Genomic DNA, 22,913 nt, shown 5'->3' on the forward strand with positions numbered 1-22,913 from the left:
ACTACTAGTTCTCTTCTTGTGTTTGTTTTTGTTGTTGTGAATGCAGCAGTGTTTTGCAATGGAGGCAAGACAAGCACATTCACCAGAAAGCCAGAGAAAACAGTGGAAATGCCTCTTGATAGTGACGTGTTTGTAGCCCCTGCTGGCTATAATGCTCCTCAGCAGGTACCTTTAAATTTGGCGAGGTTCATATAATTGAATATTTGTGATAACCTGAAGTGTGTATTTGATAGGTTCATATAACACAAGGTGATGATGAGGGGAAGGCAGTGATAGTGTCATGGGTGACGGTGAATGAACCTGGAAAGAGTGAAGTGCATTATTGGAGGGAGGGATCCCGACACAGCAAGAAGAAGGTGGCGAAGGGACACCGTGTTACATATAGGTTCTTCAATTACTCTTCTAGCTTCATTCATCACTGCACCCTAAAAGACTTGGAATTTGACTCAAAATACTATTATGAGGTTGGAATTGGACACACAAAGAGGCAGTTTTGGTTCATGACCCCTCCTGAAATTCACCCAGATGTGCCCTACACATTTGGTCTAATAGGGGATTTGGGTCAAACATATGATTCAAACAAGACACTTACTCACTATGAATCAAACCCGAAGAAAGGGCAAGCTGTTCTGTTTGTTGGAGATTTGTCTTATGCAGATGACCACCCGAATCATGATAATAATAGGTGGGACTCATGGGCCAGGTTTGTAGAAAGAAGTGTTGCTTATCAACCTTGGATTTGGACTGCAGGCAACCATGAAATTGACTTTGTCCCTGAAATTGTAAGCTATTTGCACATTTTTGTTTGGGATTTGTTATGACACTCCAATTGATCATGTTTTCAAATTTCAGGGGGAAAGTGTACCTCACAAGCCTTTCACACGCCGTTACCCTGTCCCTTACAAAGCTTCAGGAAGCTCTGCGCCCTTTTGGTATTCTATCAAGAGAGCTTCAGCACACATCATAGTCTTATCTTCATATTCAGCATGTGGTACGTAACATTCATTCATTTTATTTTCTTCATATAATCCATTCAATGTTTAACTTTTTTATACATATCAATATAGGTAAATACACCCCTCAATATATATGGCTTAAGGCAGAGCTAGCAAAAGTTGATAGGACCAAGACTCCATGGTTGATTGTTCTTCTGCACACACCTTGGTATAACACCTACGACTATCATTATCTGGAAGGAGAAACCATGAGGGTTGTGTTTGAGCCATGGTTTGTCAAGTACAAGGTTGATGTCGTCTTTGCTGGTCATGTCCATGCCTATGAACGATCTGTAAGTGCTAAAGTCCAAATGAGAAAGTTGATGTTAGAAATTCTATTTTTAACTTGCATATATACTTTATTATTATTATTATTTAAAATTTCTAAATCACATTTTGTGGAGCACCATATCAGGAACGTATCTCAAATATTGTAAAAGGTCATTGGGGACCTGTGAAGGATCAGTCAGCTCCTGTGTACATAACCATTGGTGATGGGGGCAACATTGAAGGCTTAGCAAACAAGTAAGCAATAGAATAATTTATTATTCTATATCTTAACATTTTTTTATTTATAAAATATATATTAACTGAATTAAGTTATATAATACTCAAGATTCTTATACCTAAATCTTAAATGCTAAAAATTCTAAATTTTAAACTTTTCAAAACTTGAGGATTAAAAAAAAACTTTACAATAAAAATAGGCTATTTGGTTAATTAAAATTTGGTTTCTTATATATTCAATAGACATGACAAAAAAAATATTCACTTGCAATATGACATAATTAGGAAAACAAAGTATAATTTGACCTTATTATAAATTTCATAATGTGATGTTTGGTTTGATTACTGAAAATATGTGGATTATTGTTGCACTGAAGGATGATAGAGCCACAGCCAGAGTACTCTGCATTCAGGGAAGCAAGTTTTGGACATGCCATTTTTGATATAAAGAATAGAACGCATGCTCACTATAGTTGGCACAGAAATGAAGATCAATATTCTGTGGAGGCTGATTCAATGTGGTTTTTCAATAGATATTGGCACCCAATTGATGATTCCACAACTAGTCAAAACCACTAGAATAGTTTTGAGCATTTCAATTAATTTATGTTCTAGATTCTCATGCTGATTGATGAAACAATTTTAAGATTTGATAATGGTATGAACACCAAGATCTAAAATTTTAGTTTAAGTTATTGTTTTCAACTACTTTTAAATGATTTAATCCTGATTGACTTCAAACAAATCACACGAACAAAAAATCTTATTCAAATCGAGCTAAGTTAATTAATCTAGTCTAACCCAATTATTTTAGAGAAGGAAAAAAAAAAAACGACCATTTCTTAAAACATTTACAATCTATTATCTATAGCCTTCTTTTCATTCATTATCATAATTCTTTAATATTTGGTCCAACACATACATAAGCTTTAACTTTGGTTGGTTCCACTATGTACACTTTGTCTCTTTCATCGTCATTGACCTTTTGAAAACGTCTCATTTTTGAAAAACTTATGAATAAACACAAAATTAATTAGTGAGCATGAAAAAAAATTGATGGATAATTTTTGTTCTCTCAATACAAGCCTCTGGGCCAAAGTAATTTAAGCCGGTTAGCCATATACAGATTATGTATGAAACCAGACAGTAAAAATAGCTTATACAAGTTTTGTTCTCACAATACAAGCCTCTAGGCCAAACTAAAATATAAAAGTAAGAGACATATATATATATGATAAATCAAAAGACTCTAAAAGATAATCCAGATCCTCCTCTCCTGTCACCAATCAGACAACTCACCGAGGTGGGTTGCGACCTGCATCTGAAAAATACAACAGAATATGGTATGATGATGTAGGATATAAGACCCCGGGATGCCAAAGACAATCCTAGACTCAGTGACGGATCCAGAAAATTTTGATAGTGGGGGCAAAATATATAATATAATAATAATTTTTAGAATAAAAATATTATGTGTACATAAAAATTAGTTATCAAATTATTTATTAATTATTATGTATTCATATATAAATATATGTATTGTTTAATTTATTTTTAATGTATATTTTTTATTTTAATATATATACACAAGTAGTTATTTTCGATGTAAATATAATATAATTAGTTCTTACAATATCTAATTTTACAAATTAAAATATTAAAATAATCATTTATAAATAGGAAAAAATATATTTTTTGTACTTAAAGTTTGACAAAAGTTTTAAAATTATCCTTAAGTTTTATTTATTTTCAATTTTGTCCCAAAAGTTTTCGATTTGCATCAAATATACTACTGACGGCTAATTTTTTAAAAAATTTAAGATCGATTTAACAACAGTTTCATAAGAACAAACCCTCAGCACAAGCAAATCAAGCATAATTTTCATGCATTATTGTTATATTGGTCTTAAATTTTTTGAAAATTCGGCCTCCGAAGGTATATTTGATGCAAATCAAAAATTTTTGGGACAAAAATAAAACAAAATAAAACTTAGGGGTATTTTTAAAACTTTTGCCAAACTTCGGAGACAAAAAATATACTTTACCCTTATAAATATCTGTCTTTTTATATAGGATAATGCTACATATTCATATTTTTTTGTTAATCAAGTCCAATTAAAGTTGTCTAAGACAACAAAAATCAATTATGGCTAATATTATTTTAAGTTTTATTGTTTAACTTGGTTAAACTTAGTTCATAAAAAGACTTAGATTTGTAGTATTTCATTTACATATATATAAGTAAATACTAATTTAAAAATTTACTTCTTATACAATTAGAAGTCAATTCTTATTGAGATTCATAGTTAAAAAAGTTCTTTCAATTAATGTAGTTATTACAGGAAAAAAATTAAAACTAATATAAAAAAGATAAATAACACTCTTTCGAGTTGATTTTTAAGAAAAAACACAAATTTTATTTAAATTGAGAATTGATTATTCTAATGACATCTAATATGAAATTTTTAAATTGACTATGAAGTACCAAAAATTGAGTAAAAAATTATTGTGGGGTCAAATTTAATAATTTAGTGGGGGCAAATAAATATTATTATCATATACTACTCAAAAAAATTTCAAATCGTAGTGGGGGCGATTGCCCCCACACCCATGTACATACATCCGTCCCTGCCTAGACTACATATCCATCACAAGATTCAAACTTAAAGAATTCTAAAACAAACATTAAAAAATATTATTTAAATTTATAAATTCAAAAATAATTCACTATTAAAAAATATTAATATTAAAAAATTTATATATAACAATAATACACAATATATAATTTAAGATTACACTAATTTGTAAAATTACTTAATATAAAGAAAAACATAGTTAAACTCTATAGTTGACGACAATCATTGTGAAATTATCATATGTGTTCACTCAAATCCTCTTTCAACTATCTATGCTGCTGCCTATTTCGAAGTTAGGCATTTCATTGGAGAAATTGATGGTATGGTGCAAAATCTTCCTCTTCCAGCTGAGGTTGTGATAAGTCATTTTCGACATCAGCATATTCTAAATAAATTTTCATGCATAAGTGTCTCTTTCATCCTCAACCATCATATTATGCAATATAATACAAGCTCTTATTATGTTTGCATGCTTCTTTTTTTTCCAAAAGTGCGCTGGATCACGTATAATTGCAAAATATGCTTGCAACACTCAGAATACTCACTTCACATCTTTTCTTTATCCTTCATGGTATTGTGCAAATAACTTGCATTTTTTTTTGTGGTTTTGAGTTTGATTTGACAAATGTGGCCTATTCAAGATAAATATCATCTACTAAATAGTATCCCATAGTATAATTATTACCATTAATAGTATAATTTACCTCCGGAGCACGGTCATTTAGAATATCATCGAATACTGGTGAATGATCTAACACATTAATATCGTTATTTGAACTAAAAACTCCAAAGAATGCATGTCATATCCAGAGGTCTGAAGATGCTACAACTGAAGATGTTACAACCTCAAGTACTATGATTGCAACTCCACGATAATCACTCATGTACATACCTTTTCACGCCTTTAGACAATTTTTTCATTGCCAATGCATGCAGTCAATGCTACCCAACACGCCAAGAAAGCCATGACCCTCCGCCATTTGTAATAGGCACCGTACATCATTTGAATTTGGTTTTCGCAAGTATTCATCCTTCAACACCGAAATGACACATTCAACAAATTTTTCCAAGCATTCAATTGCAGTGCTCTCGCCTATGCGCACATAATCATCAAAAGCATCAGCTGCTATGCCATATGCTAACATCCATATTGCAGCATTGCATTTTTGGAGTGGTGACAAGCCTCTTCTCCCAGTTGCATCGACCCTCTGTTGGAAATACGGATAAACATTTGATAGAGCGTCTACTATCCGAAAGAATACATGTCTTCTCATTCGAAATCTTCGTCGAAAAATATCAGGATTATACACCGACTCATATGTAAAGTAATCCTGGAAAAGGCGATCATGTCCTGCTTCTCGATTTCTGTTGATCTATCTACGAAGAGTTGAAATAGAGCTTCTATCGATATCTTCTTCTTCTGTATCATCGAATAAATACTCATCAATCTAATTATCCATAAGTTTATCTTGGCGTCTTCTTTTATCACACAAAGCCTCATTAAACATATCATCAAAATTTCTAGCCATATCCTAAAATGTATAATATTTTTTTAGGTGAGAAACTAGATTTGAAATAGAGTTGTTGAATCATTGATAGTTGATATTTATAGGTATGTTCGCAACAAGTAGCTACTTCTCAACGACTAGTTTTGTAATGGCTACTTAACGGCTAGTTTTTTCTTATCTAAGTTTAAAACAGCTATTTTTGCAAGGGTCACTTTTATAAACAATAACGGCACAATTGTAAGAACCGCAATTAATCGAATCGTTTAATTAAGTGGTTATATTGTCCAAATTTGATTCTGAAAAGCTAGAATGAGAATTTGAGGTTTTAAACATCATTTTTGGATTCAGTGGGTCTTTCCGAGTCAGAAAATGTATTTTTTGTGAAAAACCATAAACCGGCAGTTGAACTGGTTCAAGTCTATCCGGTGCTGCGCGAGAAAAAGTGGAAACAGTCAAGAACCTTAGAAAAACAGTAGAAATGAAAAACCGAGCGTTAATTTTAAAGGTTTGGCCCAAAGTTGGGCCAAACGGACTAAAAATACTAACGGGTTGAACCTGGCCCAAGTTGGGTCCAAGTACAACATATATAAAGGTTCATTTAATGAACCCTAGCCTCAAACACACACACACACATTTCAGATTTGAGAAACGGAGGAGAGGAAGAAGAAAACCCTAATCACCTCAATCTACCTAAGCTCATATCTTGAGCTATAGAGCTCCGATTTGCGTGCCGTCAGCGACTACGTGTTCCTTGTGAAGAGCTCTACAAAATCCATCTAAAAAATTCTAGAGGTAAGCTCGAAATATCTCCAATTCTTCTCTCCAAAATTTCGGGTACCTAGAGTTTTTGAGTAAGTGAGTTTTTGTGATTCTTGATGTTTAGGTTCACTCTAATCCTTGCTTAGCTTTAGATTTTGCTATCCAAATCTGTTGAAAAAGGTAAGAGTCTTTGATCTCTTGTGAACTTTTGATTTATGTTGAGCCCTAAGTTGATTTTGTGGTGATTTATATGTATATAGCTTGGTTATTGTGAGTTTGGAGCTTGTTGGAGATACATTGGTGGTTAAATTTTGGTTGAAAGCTCATTTGGCTCATATTGGGAATCGACCAAGGTATGGTTTCAGTTTCTTCTATGTAGTATATAATATTCATGGATACTTAGACTAGTGACCCATAGGATAGGATTGGATTTGAGTGGTTGATGAATTGTTGGATGTGATTGTATGATGATGTTTGATGAAATGATGATTATTAGTGATACGCTGAGAATAAATGAATTGTGAAGTTAAGAAGTGAATTATGTTGATAAATGTGAAATTGGTGTTGATTGATTGGTAATATAGTTAGAAATTGTTAATGAAGTTTGATATATGAGATATATTGATATGGATATTGTGGATGAGAAAAAGTGAAGACAAATGTAGAAATTTGGTATGGTATGACATAGAGGGTTGATTTTGATGAAGGTGGAGTTTGGGAATGGTTTGGTTTGGTTTTGGTTGTGTTCTGCAAAGCAATTGTGAAAGTTGTGATTTTGGGTAAAAGTGAAATTTTGGATGAACTTTGTTTAATCATAACTTTTGCCTTGGCTTTCAAAATTGGTTAAAATTTTTTTAGAATTAAAAATCTTTGAAAAACCTTTAAATCGGTATAAAGATTGTGAAATTTGGAATTTTGTAGAGGAAGTTATGATCATTTAAAAATTGGTGTTAAAACTGGAAATTCCGCAAAGTTACAGAATTCTGAGTTTTCTGGTATGTGCGCACGCATAGCCTTGTGCGCATGCATACTCTGCGTAAATGGTGACCTGTGGGTCCGCACACGCAGAGGCAGGCAGTCTGCTTGCAGCGCTGGCACAGTTTGTGTGCGCACACACCAAAGGAAAAATTGCAACCTGTACGCACGCACACGTTGGAGAGGTCGGTCTGTCGAGGGCGCTCGTACAGGTTGTGTGAGTGGATAGACCCTTTTATGTTTTGACACCTGTGCGTACGCACACCCCTGTGCGGACATACATGCCCTGTTTCTCAAATTTTGCTTTGTTTTCAACTATTTCACCTTCCCGACGAGGTTGTAAGCTTCTATAACACCTTTTTAAGACTTTTTGGCATATTTTTGGGTGTTCAAACATGGAAAATGGCTTAAGAATTTTAGACACTATTCTTTGGAAAAGGTTAGCAAACGGAGTACTAGGTTTCTGTTGTACTGGGAAAGGTTTGATGATGTGTGAAGAATGGTTGATGGATGAGATACGAAATTAAGGAACTGAAATGTGTATGAACAGTGGTTGAAAAGAGTCGAAGACTCTGAATGAAGTGATGGATCCATCTTGTACTTAAAAAAATGTTTTTGAAAAACTACTATATCACTTTTCATTGAGATTATGAGGCGTTATGCGCCCGGCAGGAGCCGAGGTTGGATCCCGCCTATCGAGGTAGTGGCGGCGGCGTAAGGGCGGTGGTTCATCCCGCTTGCGCTTAGATGTGAGGTCGGTGGCAATAGATCCCGTTCGCATCCCTTCGGATCATCAGAGCGTACATGCGTAAAACCCTGGATAGTGATCCGACCACTATATCTCGGGGGTTCCCACACCATGAATCTGAAGGGCAACATCTCCATGGAGATGTGTCAGGTTAGCAGTTGAACCGACAATGCGATATCACAGCAAGTAGGGCAGGCATTCATCATATGTATTTTCTACCTGTTTGTATGCTTTGTCGACTTGATATTATTTTCCCTATCTGTCTAACATGTCTAATTGCTACTTGTTGTATATGTCTCTACTTGTGTGTTACTTGTATTGTATATACCTGTGCATTACTGGAGTTGAGGAGGTTTGGAAGGCGGTGGCGATGGGATCGCATGACGGATCGGTTGGTGAAGGCTGTGGGACAGCAGTGTTTGATTAGAGTAGAAACTCCCTAAGATAGACTACCCTTTTATGGTACTACGGCTTAAGTTGTATTAAGGAATTACATATTATGCTGTTTTGTTTTAGAATTCTTTAAGCTTGAATCTTGTGATGGATATGTAGTCTAGGATTGTCTTTGGCATCCCGGGGTCTTATATCCTACATCATCATACCATATTCTGTTGTATTTTTCAGATGCAGGTCGCAACCCACCTCGGTGAGTTGTCTGATTGGTGACAGGAGAGGAGGATCTGGATTATCTTTTAGAGTCTTTTGATTTATCATATATATATATGTCTCTTACTTTTATATTTTAGTTTGGCCTAGAGGCTTGTATTGTGAGAACAAAACTTGTATAAGCTATTTTTACTGTCTGGTTTCATACATAATCTGTATATGGCTAACCGGCTTAAATTACTTTGGCCCAGAGGCTTGTATTGAGAGAACAAAAATTATCCATCAATTTTTTTTCATGCTCACTAATTAATTTTGTGTTTATTCATAAGTTTTTCAAAAATGAGACGTTTTCAAAAGGTCAATGACGATGAAAGAGACAAAGTGTACATAGTGGAACCAACCAAAGTTAAAGCTTATGTATGTGTTGGACCAAATATTAAAGAATTATGATAATGAATGAAAAGAAGGCTATAGATAATAGATTGTAAATGTTTTAAGAAATGGTCGTTTTTTTTTTTCCTTCTCTAAAATAATTGGGTTAGACTAGATTAATTAACTTAGCTCGATTTGAATAAGATTTTTTGTTCGTGTGATTTGTTTGAAGTCAATCAGGATTAAATCATTTAAAAGTAGTTGAAAACAATAACTTAAACTAAAATTTTAGATCTTGGTGTTCATACCATTATCAAATCTTAAAATTGTTTCATCAATCAGCATGAGAATCTAGAACATAAATTAATTGAAATGCTCAAAACTATTCTAGTGGTTTTGACTAGTTGTGGAATCATCAATTGGGTGCCAATATCTATTGAAAAACCACATTGAATCAGCCTCCACAGAATATTGATCTTCATTTCTGTGCCAACTATAGTGAGCATGCGTTCTATTCTTTATATCAAAAATGGCATGTCCAAAACTTGCTTCCCTGAATGCAGAGTACTCTGGCTGTGGCTCTATCATCCTTCAGTGCAACAATAATCCACATATTTTCAGTAATCAAACCAAACATCACATTATGAAATTTATAATAAGGTCAAATTATACTTTGTTTTCCTAATTATGTCATATTGCAAGTGAATATTTTTTTTTTTTTTGTCATGTCTATTGAATATATAAGAAACCAAATTTTAATTAACCAAATAGCCTATTTTTATTGTGAATTTTTTTTAATCCTCAAGTTTTGAAAAGTTTAAAATTTAGAATTTTTAGCATTTAAGATTTAGGTATAAGAATCTTGAGTATTATATAACTTAATTCAGTTAATATATATTTTATAAATAAAAAAATGTTAAGATATAGAATAATAAATTATTCTATTGCTTACTTGTTTGCTAAGCCTTCAATGTTGCCCCCATCACCAATGGTTATGTACACAGGAGCTGACTGATCCTTCACAGGTCCCCAATGACCTTTTACAATATTTGAGATACGTTCCTGATATGGTGCTCCACAAAATGTGATTTAGAAATTTTAAATAATAATAATAATAAAGTATATATGCAAGTTAAAAATAGAATTTCTAACATCAACTTTCTCATTTGGACTTTAGCACTTACAGATCGTTCATAGGCATGGACATGACCAGCAAAGACGACATCAACCTTGTACTTGACAAACCATGGCTCAAACACAACCCTCATGGTTTCTCCTTCCAGATAATGATAGTCGTAGGTGTTATACCAAGGTGTGTGCAGAAGAACAATCAACCATGGAGTCTTGGTCCTATCAACTTTTGCTAGCTCTGCCTTAAGCCATATATTGAGGGGTGTATTTACCTATATTGATATGTATAAAAAAGTTAAACATTGAATGGATTATATGAAGAAAATAAAATGAATGAATGTTACGTACCACATGCTGAATATGAAGATAAGACTATGATGTGTGCTGAAGCTCTCTTGATAGAATACCAAAAGGGCGCAGAGCTTCCTGAAGCTTTGTAAGGGACAGGGTAACGGCGTGTGAAAGGCTTGTGAGGTACACTTTCCCCCTGAAATTTGAAAACATGATCAATTGGAGTGTCATAACAAATCCCAAACAAAAATGTGCAAATAGCTTACAATTTCAGGGACAAAGTCAATTTCATGGTTGCCTGCAGTCCAAATCCAAGGTTGATAAGCAACACTTCTTTCTACAAACCTGGCCCATGAGTCCCACCTATTATTATCATGATTCGGGTGGTCATCTGCATAAGACAAATCTCCAACAAACAGAACAGCTTGCCCTTTCTTCGGGTTTGATTCATAGTGAGTAAGTGTCTTGTTTGAATCATATGTTTGACCCAAATCCCCTATTAGACCAAATGTGTAGGGCACATCTGGGTGAATTTCAGGAGGGGTCATGAACCAAAACTGCCTCTTTGTGTCCAATTCCAACCTCATAATAGTATTTTGAGTCAAATTCCAAGTCTTTTAGGGTGCAGTGATGAATGAAGCTAGAAGAGTAATTGAAGAACCTATATGTAACACGGTGTCCCTTCGCCACCTTCTTCTTGCTGTGTCGGGATCCCTCCCTCCAATAATGCACTTCACTCTTTCCAGGTTCATTCACCGTCACCCATGACACTATCACTGCCTTCCCCTCATCATCACCTTGTGTTATATGAACCTATCAAATACACACTTCAGGTTATCACAAATATTCAATTATATGAACCTCGCCAAATTTAAAGGTACCTGCTGAGGAGCATTATAGCCAGCAGGGGCTACAAACACGTCACTATCAAGAGGCATTTCCACTGTTTTCTCTGGCTTTCTGGTGAATGTGCTTGTCTTGCCTCCATTGCAAAACACTGCTGCATTCACAACAACAAAAACAAACACAAGAAGAGAACTAGTAGTATTTGCACCACCCATGTGTATGTCTCTTTCTTCTTTTCTAGCTACGCTCGTGTTGTTTCTCACATAGGCTATCTATTTATACTAATTTGATTTTGAATTTTAAATTTAAAATAAACTAAAACAACCAGAATTAATCTGTTAGAAAAAGATAAATATAATAAATTTTGTTTTTAAAAGAAAAAGATAAGATAACAAATAAAATTAAAATAAGAATTTAATAATATGTTTAGAGTAAAAATTCGATTGACATCATACAAATATAAAGGAGTATGTAAAGACTTCAAAAAAATAGTGAAGTTCCCGACAGTTTGATTATTAATTTATTATTATTAGGAGAGGTTTATTTTCAGACCTTGTGTGATTATTACTTATTAAGCAAGTACGTAAAATATGAAAATGTACTTATTTTGTGAAACAAACCTACTCTAGAAAAAATTTACACCCTACTCAATAATGATTTTGATTTTAATTCTATATTGTTCAAAATTAACATAACCTTTTCCTGTTTACATTCGGTCATACTACTACGTGTATATAAAAAATTAACTATCAAATAATCATTCGTATATAATACATGTTAAAATATAAAATATACAGAAAAAAATGTATATAAAAATCATAGAGGATCATCAAAATTTATTATTTTTAGACATCAATTAACTATAGTTTAAAAATAAAGAACAAAGTGTGTTGTTAGATTACTAGACTAAAAGAACTAAACTAAAAGATTATTTTCTATTTAGTTTTTAATATTATTGAAATAATTATTTACTTAGCTGTCGTCACTAGAAATTTTTAAAATTTTAATTATAAATTATAAATTATTATTTGCATAGTTGTTATTTTTTAAATTTAAGTTATTTGCTTAAGTTGTTATTTTTTAGATTTTAAGTTATTTTACTTAGGTGGTTATTTTTTAAATTTTAATTAATTAATTTATTTATAATAATACAAATAGAGAGCTCTTATAATATGCTAACGTGATGCTCATACGTTGAGTTTAGGAATTTATTTGCTTAGGTCACTAGAAATTTTTAGAATTATATTTATAAATTATAAATTATTATTGTTTAGATTGTTACTTTTTAAATTTTAAGTTATTTACTCAAGTTGTTAATTTTTAAATTTTAAGTGATTTGCTTAGGTGTCGTTACTAGAAATTTTTTAAATTTTATCTATAAATTATAAATTATTATTTGTTTAGGTTGTTACTTTTTAAATTTAAGTTATTTGCTTAGGTTGTTTTGTTTAGATTGTTATTTTTAATTTTAAATTATTTATATATTACTCCTTTAAATCATAAAATTATTATTTGTTTAAGTTGTTACTTTTTAATTTTAAGTTATTTGTTCATAAACAAAAATTTTCAAAAAAAATCATAAAAGACAATCAAAATTTATTATTTTTTGTTATCAGTTAGCTATAGTTTAAAAATAAAAAACAAAGTGTGTTGTTGAATTATTAGACTAAAAGAACTAAACTAAAAGAATTGAGTTAATAGCTAAATGATAATAAAAATAAATAAATTCTACTAGTGTTTTAACATTTTTTATTTATTTATACATAAATATACAATAACTGATTTTTTATTTGTACAGAGCATTTTTTTATTCACATTTCTATAGATAAATTCAATTCTTTACATTCTATTCTTAGAAAGCAATCAAATTAATCATAGTGATATAAGAAAAAATAACCTATTTGAGACGCTCAGGAATTTTTAAAAATTATTCTATTCTTGAATTCAATAAAATGTGCTTTGAAGCACTTGATAGGACGTTCAGGGATCTTATGTCAATTATTTGATGGTGTTTCTACCCTGACCCAATAATAAAGGTCCAAGTCCAAATAAGAGGCCTAGTCCAGAGGATCGAGCCTTACTAAACACCAACCTTCACACTTAGAAGTCGGTGTCAAACCCGACTTACTCCCAAGAAGTCGGGACGGAGAATAGCTGGCAGATAAGCACTCATTCAAATGAGTAACTGCCCCTAAAATCTCTCTAACTACTTTAATCAAGCCATATCCTAAACTCCCTAAGATAATGGGACGGTTAACACCTAAAAATATGGCACTACTCTAACGGTGGTTATTGGCTCACCACTACAAATACACTGACACCCCTCAGGTATCTCTAAGCCCAATACTCTCTAGACCTGCTCACACCCTTGCTAACTTAGGCATCGAAGTGTCTTTGCAGGTACCACCCCCCATTCACTCACGAGCACCAGTCGGAAGGAGGCTCCAACGTGCATACCAGCTCGGAAGCCACCATACGCGGACGATTGGGCCAACCAAAGCCATCCATCTTATTAATCTCCGGTTACCCATCGTAACATTGGCGCCGTTGCCGGGGAACTGAGAGATCATCCAACGATGGCAGATAGATCCCACGAAGAAGGCCATGTGGAGACAGACTCTGAACAAGAGAATCTGGACACAGGCAACAACGATGTGGACCTCACTCTCCACCAAGAAATCGATAATCAACACAGGGAAGGCACTTTCGGAATAAAGAATCCGAAGGTGAACTCCTCAGAAGGGCGCGAATCAGAAAAAGAAGGACCACCCCATGTAGCTGAACTCATGGGATTAGTCCACAGCCGCCTGGAGCAATTAGAACAGGAGCGAGAGCGACAAAAGGAAACTGAAAAGAGCCTAAAAGAGGAGATGGAACGACGAAAAGAGTTAGAAAGAAAGCTCTTACAGTTGGAATCCTCCCTCAAAAGTCGCAACTCCCGCGATGAACACGAAGAACCACCTCTAGGTGGGGAGGACCCCTTCAGCGAGGACATCATGAGGGCTAAAGTTCCGAGAAACTTCAAAAGCTCTGACATGGACCTCTATGACGGGACCACGGATCCGAAGCATCACCTGAGCAACTTCAAAAGTCGGATGTACTTAGCTGACGCTTCCGACGCTACACGATGCAAGGCCTTCCCGACCACTCTATCGAAAGCAGCGATGAAGTGGTTCGAGGAAGTTTTTGATGAGGTTCTCAATCCAGAAAGACAAAGTGAAACATGCACCGAGCCTCCTGGGAATAAAGCAGGAGGTCGGAGAATCTTTACGAACCTATATGGAAAGGTTCAACAAAGCATGTTTGGAGATTCAAGACCTACCCACCGAAGCAGTAATAATGGGGTTAGTCAACGGACTTAGGGAAGGTCCTTTCTCGCAGTCCATATCCAAAAGACACCCCACCTCATTGAGTGATGTACAAGAAAGAGCTGAAAAGTACATCAACATGGAGGAAAACGCCAAATTAAGAGACCTGAGTTGGCGACCCGGACCCCCTCCCTCAACAAAAGAGAGGGAAAGGGAAACCAAGAAAAAGGAAGAACTCGGTCTCGAAAGGCCAAGAAAATATCACTCTTATACTCCTCTGAAAGTCTCTATAGTGGATGTATACAGAGAGATTTGTAACACTGAGAGATTGCCACCCCCTAGACCCATTAAAAATAAAAAAGGGGGAAGCCGCAACGATTACTGCGAGTACCATAAGATATATGGTCACTCCACAAACGACTGTTACAACCTTAAAAATGTGATAGAAAAGCTAGCTAGAGAAGGTCGGCTTGATAGATATCTCATAGAAAGGTCGGACGGTCACGGAAAGAGAAAGCGAGACGACAGGGATAGAAGAGACCCACCACCGCAAACTCCAGAAAGACATATCCATATGATCTCAGGAGGGTTCGCGGGAGGGGGACTTACCAAATCCTCTCGCAAAAGACACCTTAAAAGAGTTTATCAGGTCGGAGAAGAGTCACCCGACCTCCCCACCATTTCATTCACAAAAGAGGTTTATTTTCAGACCTTGTGTGATTATTACTTATTAAGCAAGTACGTAAAATATGAAAATGTACTTATTTTGTGAAACAAACCTACTCTAGAAAAAATTTACACCCTACTCAATAATGATTTTGATTTTAATTCTATATTGTTCAAAATTAACATAACCTTTCCCTGTTTACATTCGGTCATACTACTACGTGTATATAAAAAATTAACTATCAAATAATCATTCGTATATAATACATGTTAAAATATAAAATATACAGAAAAAAATGTATATAAAAATCATAGAGGATCATCAAAATTTATTATTTTTAGACATCAATTAACTATAATTTAAAAATAAAGAACAAAGTGTGTTGTTAGATTACTAGACTAAAAGAATTAAACTAAAATAATTAAGTTGATAGTTAAATAATAGCAAAAAATAATAAATTCTAATAATCTTTTAATATTTTTTATTTATTTATACACAAATATATCATAGCTGATTTTTAGTTTGTACATAGTATTTTTTAATTTACATTTCCTTAGATAATTTCAATTCTTTATATTCTATTCTTAGAAAGCAATTAAATTAATCTTAGTGATATAAGAAAAAGTAACCTTGCTTATTTTGGTCTTTATTTGAGATAGATGTAGATTCTCTCAACTGAAAGCAAAAGCTTGTGATAGGCAATAAAATTGGTTTTTCTTGTATATTATATGGCTTGGGTTGTAGTAATAATTGATTCCTAATTAGACTAGAGACACTTAATTCATCTGAAGACAAACTAACTACATCCTAAGAAATTATCAGCAATAAACGGATGTCTGATGCACATAGAATTCTTGAACATCTATTTACTAATAAACCCTATACATGTTAACTTGTCATAGGTGGTTGCTAATTGAGTTGTATCAGAGTCATTCATGAAGAATCTTATCTCCTCACTCCTTTTCTCACAACTGAACATTGTTGAAGCTTTCAAAAAAAAGCTCTCCTCAAAGCTGCCACTACCACAAACTGGGATCAACATTCAACACCATGATGACATGTATACAAGCTAATTATGAGTATAGAATTGCAATTACTCTAATCTAGGCCTAAGAAATGAGATATAGACCAAGTAACAAACTACAAAATACAAACTATTAATTTCCTCCTCAACTTGAACACCACCAATGGAATTTATGCACATAACAAATAGGAGATCAATTATATATATAAATTTCCAATACAAATACCCAAGGAAATCTGCATATAGCACCCAATTTCATTATCATTATCAAATATAAGAACAAAAAGTAAATTAGGGGACCTAATTAAACTCCAAAACTAGGTTAAAATTAATCCCCCAAATTAAAACCTTGTAAAGAATACCCCAAGTAAGAAGTAACCACCTAATTGAATTTCATTGGATTGTTATAACTGAAAACTAAAACATTGTACAAAAAAAAGATCCAAAGAAAAATAAAATCAGGCCATGGACATGTTAGAGAGCCTGCTAGGGGTAGGCCTGAAATTCAACCATCTAAGTCCTAACCGTCTTGGAGGTGGTGGAGTCAGTGCTCTCCTCAGAATCTCTTTGCTTGCTACACGCTTCTTCATCCTCTCACTTGGCACCACGTACCCATGTCTAGCGCACCGAACCGAACCGGGCCGGTTCGAACACGTGCAGGCCGGTCTGGATCGGGGTGATGGAGCTCCCATGGTAACCAAGTAACCGTTGTTTCCTTTCATGGTTCTGTTGTTGCTGTTGTTGTGACCAACGCTGAACTCACCCACCCCACAAGCTGAAACTTCAAACTTGGGTGAAAGTTGCAAACTTTCTTTGGTTTGATTCAAAAGGGTATTCTGCATTTCTCTGATTGAGCTAAGAATTTGAAGGAAAAAGACCAAATCAAAACTAGGGGGAAGAAAACCTTGTTTTTTTCCTGGTTTTTAGGGTTGGGAGAGATTTTTGGAAATTGAAGACTTGTAAAAGGGAGTTGAAAAATGTGTGAAGTTCTGGCTTATGGGTTGGATTTGAAGAGGGTGGTTTATATCATAAGAGGGTGTTACAATTTACAAAGAGGAAGGTTCATGAAGGTTTAAATTGACCAGCTTTAAGACTTGGTATTTGGTTAGTGATGTGGTTGATGTGTGTTTTGTTTTGTTGGTAGGTTTATATTAATGTGATTAAGATTTAAGAGTGATGACTCAAGATATTTTGACCAATACTTGGTTGGCATGTGTTAAGTTAACTCGGTTGGAGAAATAAGCGTGGTCAATTCACTAGTGCTTGACACACTATTTTGAAATTCGAACGTTTGATGATTGATTGGTTCTTAAGGAATAAAAAAATATTTTTTATTTTAATTTATTAAAGTTAATTCGGCTAGGGTAAGGCAAGTTCCTTGCTTCCTTGTTTGTAACGTTTTGGGAGCTGGAGCTAAGTCAGAAACAACGTTCACAAAATCACAAAGTGAGTATGATAACTGGCAATGGGCCATCAAAGCCCACTTGGCATTGATGAGGGCCACGTGATCATGAAATAGAATAGAACATATTAAATATTTAACCAATTTTGTCGAAAAAAAAAAAAAAAAAAAAACCAATTTTGTCGAATGCTTAATTTACTCGTCGGACTAAGTAAATGTCGGAAATTAAAAAAAAAAATACTTGAAATAATATAGAGATAAAATTTGGCACAAGTGATAGATTTGTTGGTTTTCATGTAGCTGCACTCGCGTTAAAAACATGGGTTTAACCCATATAATAGAATACAAGAATTTATATAATTGTGTGTGGGTAGATGGGTGTATAAGTTTGTGATGTATGTAATAATATTTAAAATTAAAAATGGTCTAGTTTATTGAAAAAAAATTGGAATAATATAAATATAAAAATCTTATTAACATGAGTTTTGAAGTATTGGATTAAAGTTTTTTAAAAATATAATTTTTATATTTTAATATGTTAAATATATTAAAAATTTATAAATAAATTATTATTATATATTTTAATATGTGCTCTTTAAATTCATTTTATATAAATACTAAATAGTATTCTAAATATAAATATATATTTTTAAAAAAATATTATATATATAAAATTAAATACTAAATTAATTATTATATTTGTATATAAATATATATATAAATATATATATTATTTAATTTATTTTTAATATATACTATATACATATAATTAATTTAATAATTGATTTTTTAATGTACGTATAATAAAACTGAGTATTTATACGTGAGAGGATAGAGAAACGGCCTCCACATAGCATATCTGACTTTGCCTTTGCTTTTGGGTTGAGATTTAGATGAGATCAATTTGTGATCACAAAATGCGCCATACAGCTAAATCCCAACGAGGCTGCTTAGTTGGCTTATATTTGTTGTGCAATTTGGATCTTATTTGGAAAATATTTTAATGATCGCATAAGTCCCTAATCATTCTAGGAAATAAAAGATACAATGACATTTTAGATACTTTTAAGGCCATTCCACTCAAATAATTATCATCACTATATATTATTCTACAACGAATAATGTTTTGATGTAAAAAATAATGATGTGATATATTCTAATATCAGTATCCATATTTTTTTAGTTTATTTAAATTTTTTATAATTACATAAGAATTAATATTTCATAAATAATTATACTATTTGTTAATTATTCTAATTATACTATTTATTAATCATACATAATTAATATTTATATGATATTTACATTAATAATTATAAATTGTCAATTATATATAATTAACACGTGTGTATTAATTATATATATATATATATATATATATATATATATATATATATATATATATATCAATTATTATAATTTCTACAATTAATTTCGAGTGACTAAAGATTAGTGATTTTTTGCTTTATCATTTATGAGTTTAAATTTTAAAGGCAAAGTATTCTATTTAATTTTTTAATTTGTTATATTTTTTAATTATTTCATAAAATAAGAATGTATTTTTTTTATTGAAATTGGTCATTTTAAAGTAAAATTTACAATTTTTCATAATTTTTTATTGATGTAATCATTCATTTTTTTTTATATAATTTTATGATTGTTCTTACATAAATTTAATTTTTTTATCTAATCTTACTGCAAGATTATCTTTTGCCATAAGTTTTTACAATGCATCACATCTATCAAATACCACTTCAAAAGACACGAAAAGTAACGTTTGTGGTTATACTTCCCGCAAATTGGCATAATCGTGGCGGAGGTGAACTGCAGTTCAATAGAAGCCGCAAAACTGTCCTGGACAGTGACTGTGCAGTGGAAATCGCTGCAAATTTGGATATATATATATATATATATATATATATATATATATATATATATATATATAAATTATTGAATCTTCTTGGTGCGAACAAGAGCGGGAGCTGTAACACCCTAATATCCGTATCCTTATACTCGAGTTATAAGTCAATGATAATAAGTGGTATGATTCAAAGTGGATTTATAATACTTATATATATTTGAAAGAATTTATTAAATGAGAAGTCTCAAAAGAGTAAAAGAAAATTGTGAGCATATGTACACATAACAAAGAAAGGATAAAGCGGGATCAGAAGGCTAAATGTGAAATCAAACAGTAAAGGAGGAATAGAATAAAGACAATATATACCTATATATAAACATAGTATAATAGCCACTAGTCACGACTTGCGAAGTTTAGGGCGGTTAGGGTTACAGAATTGAAAATCAGTTGACAGTAATATTTTTTATCTCTCCAAAAATATACATCAAAACCTTTATAGACAAGTTTTCCAAAATGATAAATACACATATAAGTTTTCAAGATAAATGCGGAGAGATTCTAAGCAAATATAAAACAGGAGTCCAATGATCTTCGCCATCTTTCAGATGAATCACAGCTCACTACTGAGCTCCAAGACATGCATCTGAAAAATAAGAGATATATACGGAATAAAAATTTCCGACCCATAGGTTCCCAATACGGTAAAAGTGCCAAATAAATACAATGCACTATAATAGAAACTCACTAAGCATCCTAAACTTCCTTTCATCAAATATTCATCATAAGTTCTCACTAATCCATATAAGAAAATACTAGATCTATTTCATCTTTCTCATCTTTTCTAACTTTCCAACTCTCCAACATAACAGAATCAGAACTATAAACAGAACCAACACTAGTTATTCAACTCAGTAATTCTATATCAATACCTCATATCTTCACCTGAAGCAAGTGAAATCACTTCACTGCGTCTATCCGGGGAATTCAAATCATCTTATTCAACATTCATCATTGTTAATTAATCATCTCATCATTTCATTTCAACAAGGACCCTCAGCGTCAACCAACACCAACATGAGGGACCTCTCGATTTTTAAAACACAAGCAATGCAGACAATTAATACACAAGTAGATTCAAGTAAGGCAAATAGCACATAATCACATAGTATGGCATATACAATTAGGCAAACTAATACAAATAAGCAAACCCAAACCAATCAAATACATGCAAATGATGTATGTGTACCCTATGGCTGATGATATCAACTGTTGGTTATATAGCCAACGTGACGTATCCTGGTAACTAACCATTGGACAATCCCTGCGAGCGCACATCCCCAAACGCAAAATCATAATTTATTCAATGCATAAGTGTCCAGAAGAGCTCATCCGAAAAGATATAAGTGTCCGGCCACTACATTTACCCAAAGAAATCCGAAACTCAGATAATTTCACAAATCTCAACTGATTCTCAAACAGAAGAAAGTGGGGGCTAACGACTGCATCTACCTCAAGAGACTCAAATCAAACCCGGAGCAAGTAGATCAATGCCACTGCATCTATCCAGGCAGGTGTATTAAAATCAGAATAAAGCTTAGATAACAATCTCATAACCATTATCATCCTCATCATGAATCTCATAATTCATCATCATTCTCATTATCAATCTCATAATAATCATCATCATTCTCATTAGCAATTTCATAATCATAATCATTTTCACTTAACATCTTGTTTATTTCTCTTAATTTTACTAACTCAACTTATTTGACTTTATCCTTAACTCTTACATCTTTAATTCCACCAGCTCTAAACTCGTATTGAAGTTTATAAAGATTTAGGAGGTTAAACGAATGGTTAAAAGACTTAAAAACACACTTTTTTCAGATTCTGAGGGTTGTGCGTACGCATACATGGAGCTCGCGTACGGATGGTTGAAATTTTGGGTGTCACGTATGCGAGTACTTGTTCGCGTATGCGAGTATTGAAGACAGGAGCTTTTCCTCGCATCGCGTACTACGTCTGCGTACGCGAGTGGGCAATTTTGACACTGTCGCGTACATGGGACCATTGGACAGCGCCCAGTGTCTGCGTTGCGTGGCACCTCCGCGTACGCGAGTGTTGCAGAATTGCCAAATAGCTGTTAAATGTAAAAATCAGTTTTTGAACCCAACTTTTAAACCTTTATATCTTTTGGTACAAAATTCATTTTTCAACCATTTTTGAACCGTTGGAAAGATCAATAACTGAATTTTTATAAAAATTCAATTTTAAAAGTTTTCCAATTTCAAGGACCGAGTTACGGCTCGGCCAAATTGGCCAAAAATCTATTTTACCAAAAAACGCACATTTACCAATCCTTCCAATTGTTCACAAGCCAAATTCATTTTTCTCAACAATTTTACCACCAACCAACCTATTTAATATTTTTACACTCAATCAAATCTAAACCTACTCCCGTTACACAATTCAACTCAAATTCCATCAATTTCACATCTCAATCCTCGATTTCCAATTTTTTAGCAATCATGCCTACTTTCCACTCATTCATTATCAGATTTTCATTCAATTACATACATCATCACACAATTCAATCATCACTTACCGTCCTTACTTTTTTCTGGTCTCCGACCCAAATTTTCGGCCTCCAGCCCAACTTCACAAATTCAATACATATTCCACAAACCAAATAATCATTATCCAATTCATTAAATTTCTCAACACACCAATTATGCAAATTTACACAATTCTCAACTAATCATTAATTTTCACAACATATCAACTATACATATCAATACTATCCTGATGAGTTTGGAAAACTCTAAATTAACATTTGTGATGACTAAATATTATTAAAATAATTAAATACAAAATTAATTAATTTGATTCTCACTTAACATATATTAATTAATAATTTGTGATGCAGGTTTTATTTGAGCCAAAAATAAAAGAATTGCAGCAGAGCCCAAAATCAAAACTTGCAATCAGCCTTGTTTAATGTTTCCTACATTATGGCTGAATGGTTATAATAGATGTTGGGCCAGAATAAATCTCATTGCTCCAAAGCCCAACTATGATCCACAATGAGTGATCCAAAATTTATCAGAAAAGCAAATGTTATCATTTGCTCATGGATGAAATCACTTTTATTAATTGGGCTAGCTTTATCCATTATTGATACAAGCCCAAAAAATCTTCATGCATGGTCCGAAACCATGAAGCAAAGAAAACAAAGCTTCAAATGTTTACAACGAATTCCATCTCACTCTTTGGATGG

At 33.0% G+C, this 22,913-nt stretch overlaps 3 protein-coding genes and 1 pseudogene across 3 annotated transcripts; 1 reads left to right on the plus strand and 3 right to left on the minus strand.

Annotated features, from left to right (window-relative positions):
* On the plus strand, positions 1–2,133 carry LOC130945046 (purple acid phosphatase-like). Its single transcript, XM_057873701.1, has 6 exons — positions 1–165; positions 234–782; positions 853–991; positions 1,068–1,288; positions 1,411–1,520; positions 1,880–2,133. Exons 1-6 carry the CDS (start codon positions 109–111, stop codon positions 2,079–2,081), a joined length of 1,278 nt encoding a protein of 425 aa, XP_057729684.1. The 5' UTR covers positions 1–108; the 3' UTR covers positions 2,082–2,133.
* Positions 2,134–5,055: 2,922 nt separating this feature from the next.
* Positions 5,056–5,412, minus strand: LOC130945986 (uncharacterized). The gene has a single exon (XM_057874668.1). The coding sequence runs from the start codon at positions 5,410–5,412 to the stop codon at positions 5,056–5,058; it is 357 nt and encodes a 118-aa protein (XP_057730651.1).
* A 4,029-nt stretch (positions 5,413–9,441) lies between these two features.
* Positions 9,442–11,556, minus strand: LOC130945922 (purple acid phosphatase-like; annotated as a pseudogene).
* A 5,040-nt stretch (positions 11,557–16,596) lies between these two features.
* On the minus strand, positions 16,597–17,490 carry LOC130943381 (uncharacterized). The gene has a single exon (XM_057871228.1). The coding sequence runs from the start codon at positions 17,213–17,215 to the stop codon at positions 16,832–16,834; it is 384 nt and encodes a 127-aa protein (XP_057727211.1). The 5' UTR covers positions 17,216–17,490; the 3' UTR covers positions 16,597–16,831.
* Positions 17,491–22,913: the final 5,423 nt, after the last annotated feature.

This window comes from Arachis stenosperma, chromosome 8, assembly GCF_014773155.1.
Source record: "Arachis stenosperma cultivar V10309 chromosome 8, arast.V10309.gnm1.PFL2, whole genome shotgun sequence".
Lineage (NCBI taxonomy): Eukaryota > Viridiplantae > Streptophyta > Magnoliopsida > Fabales > Fabaceae > Arachis > Arachis stenosperma.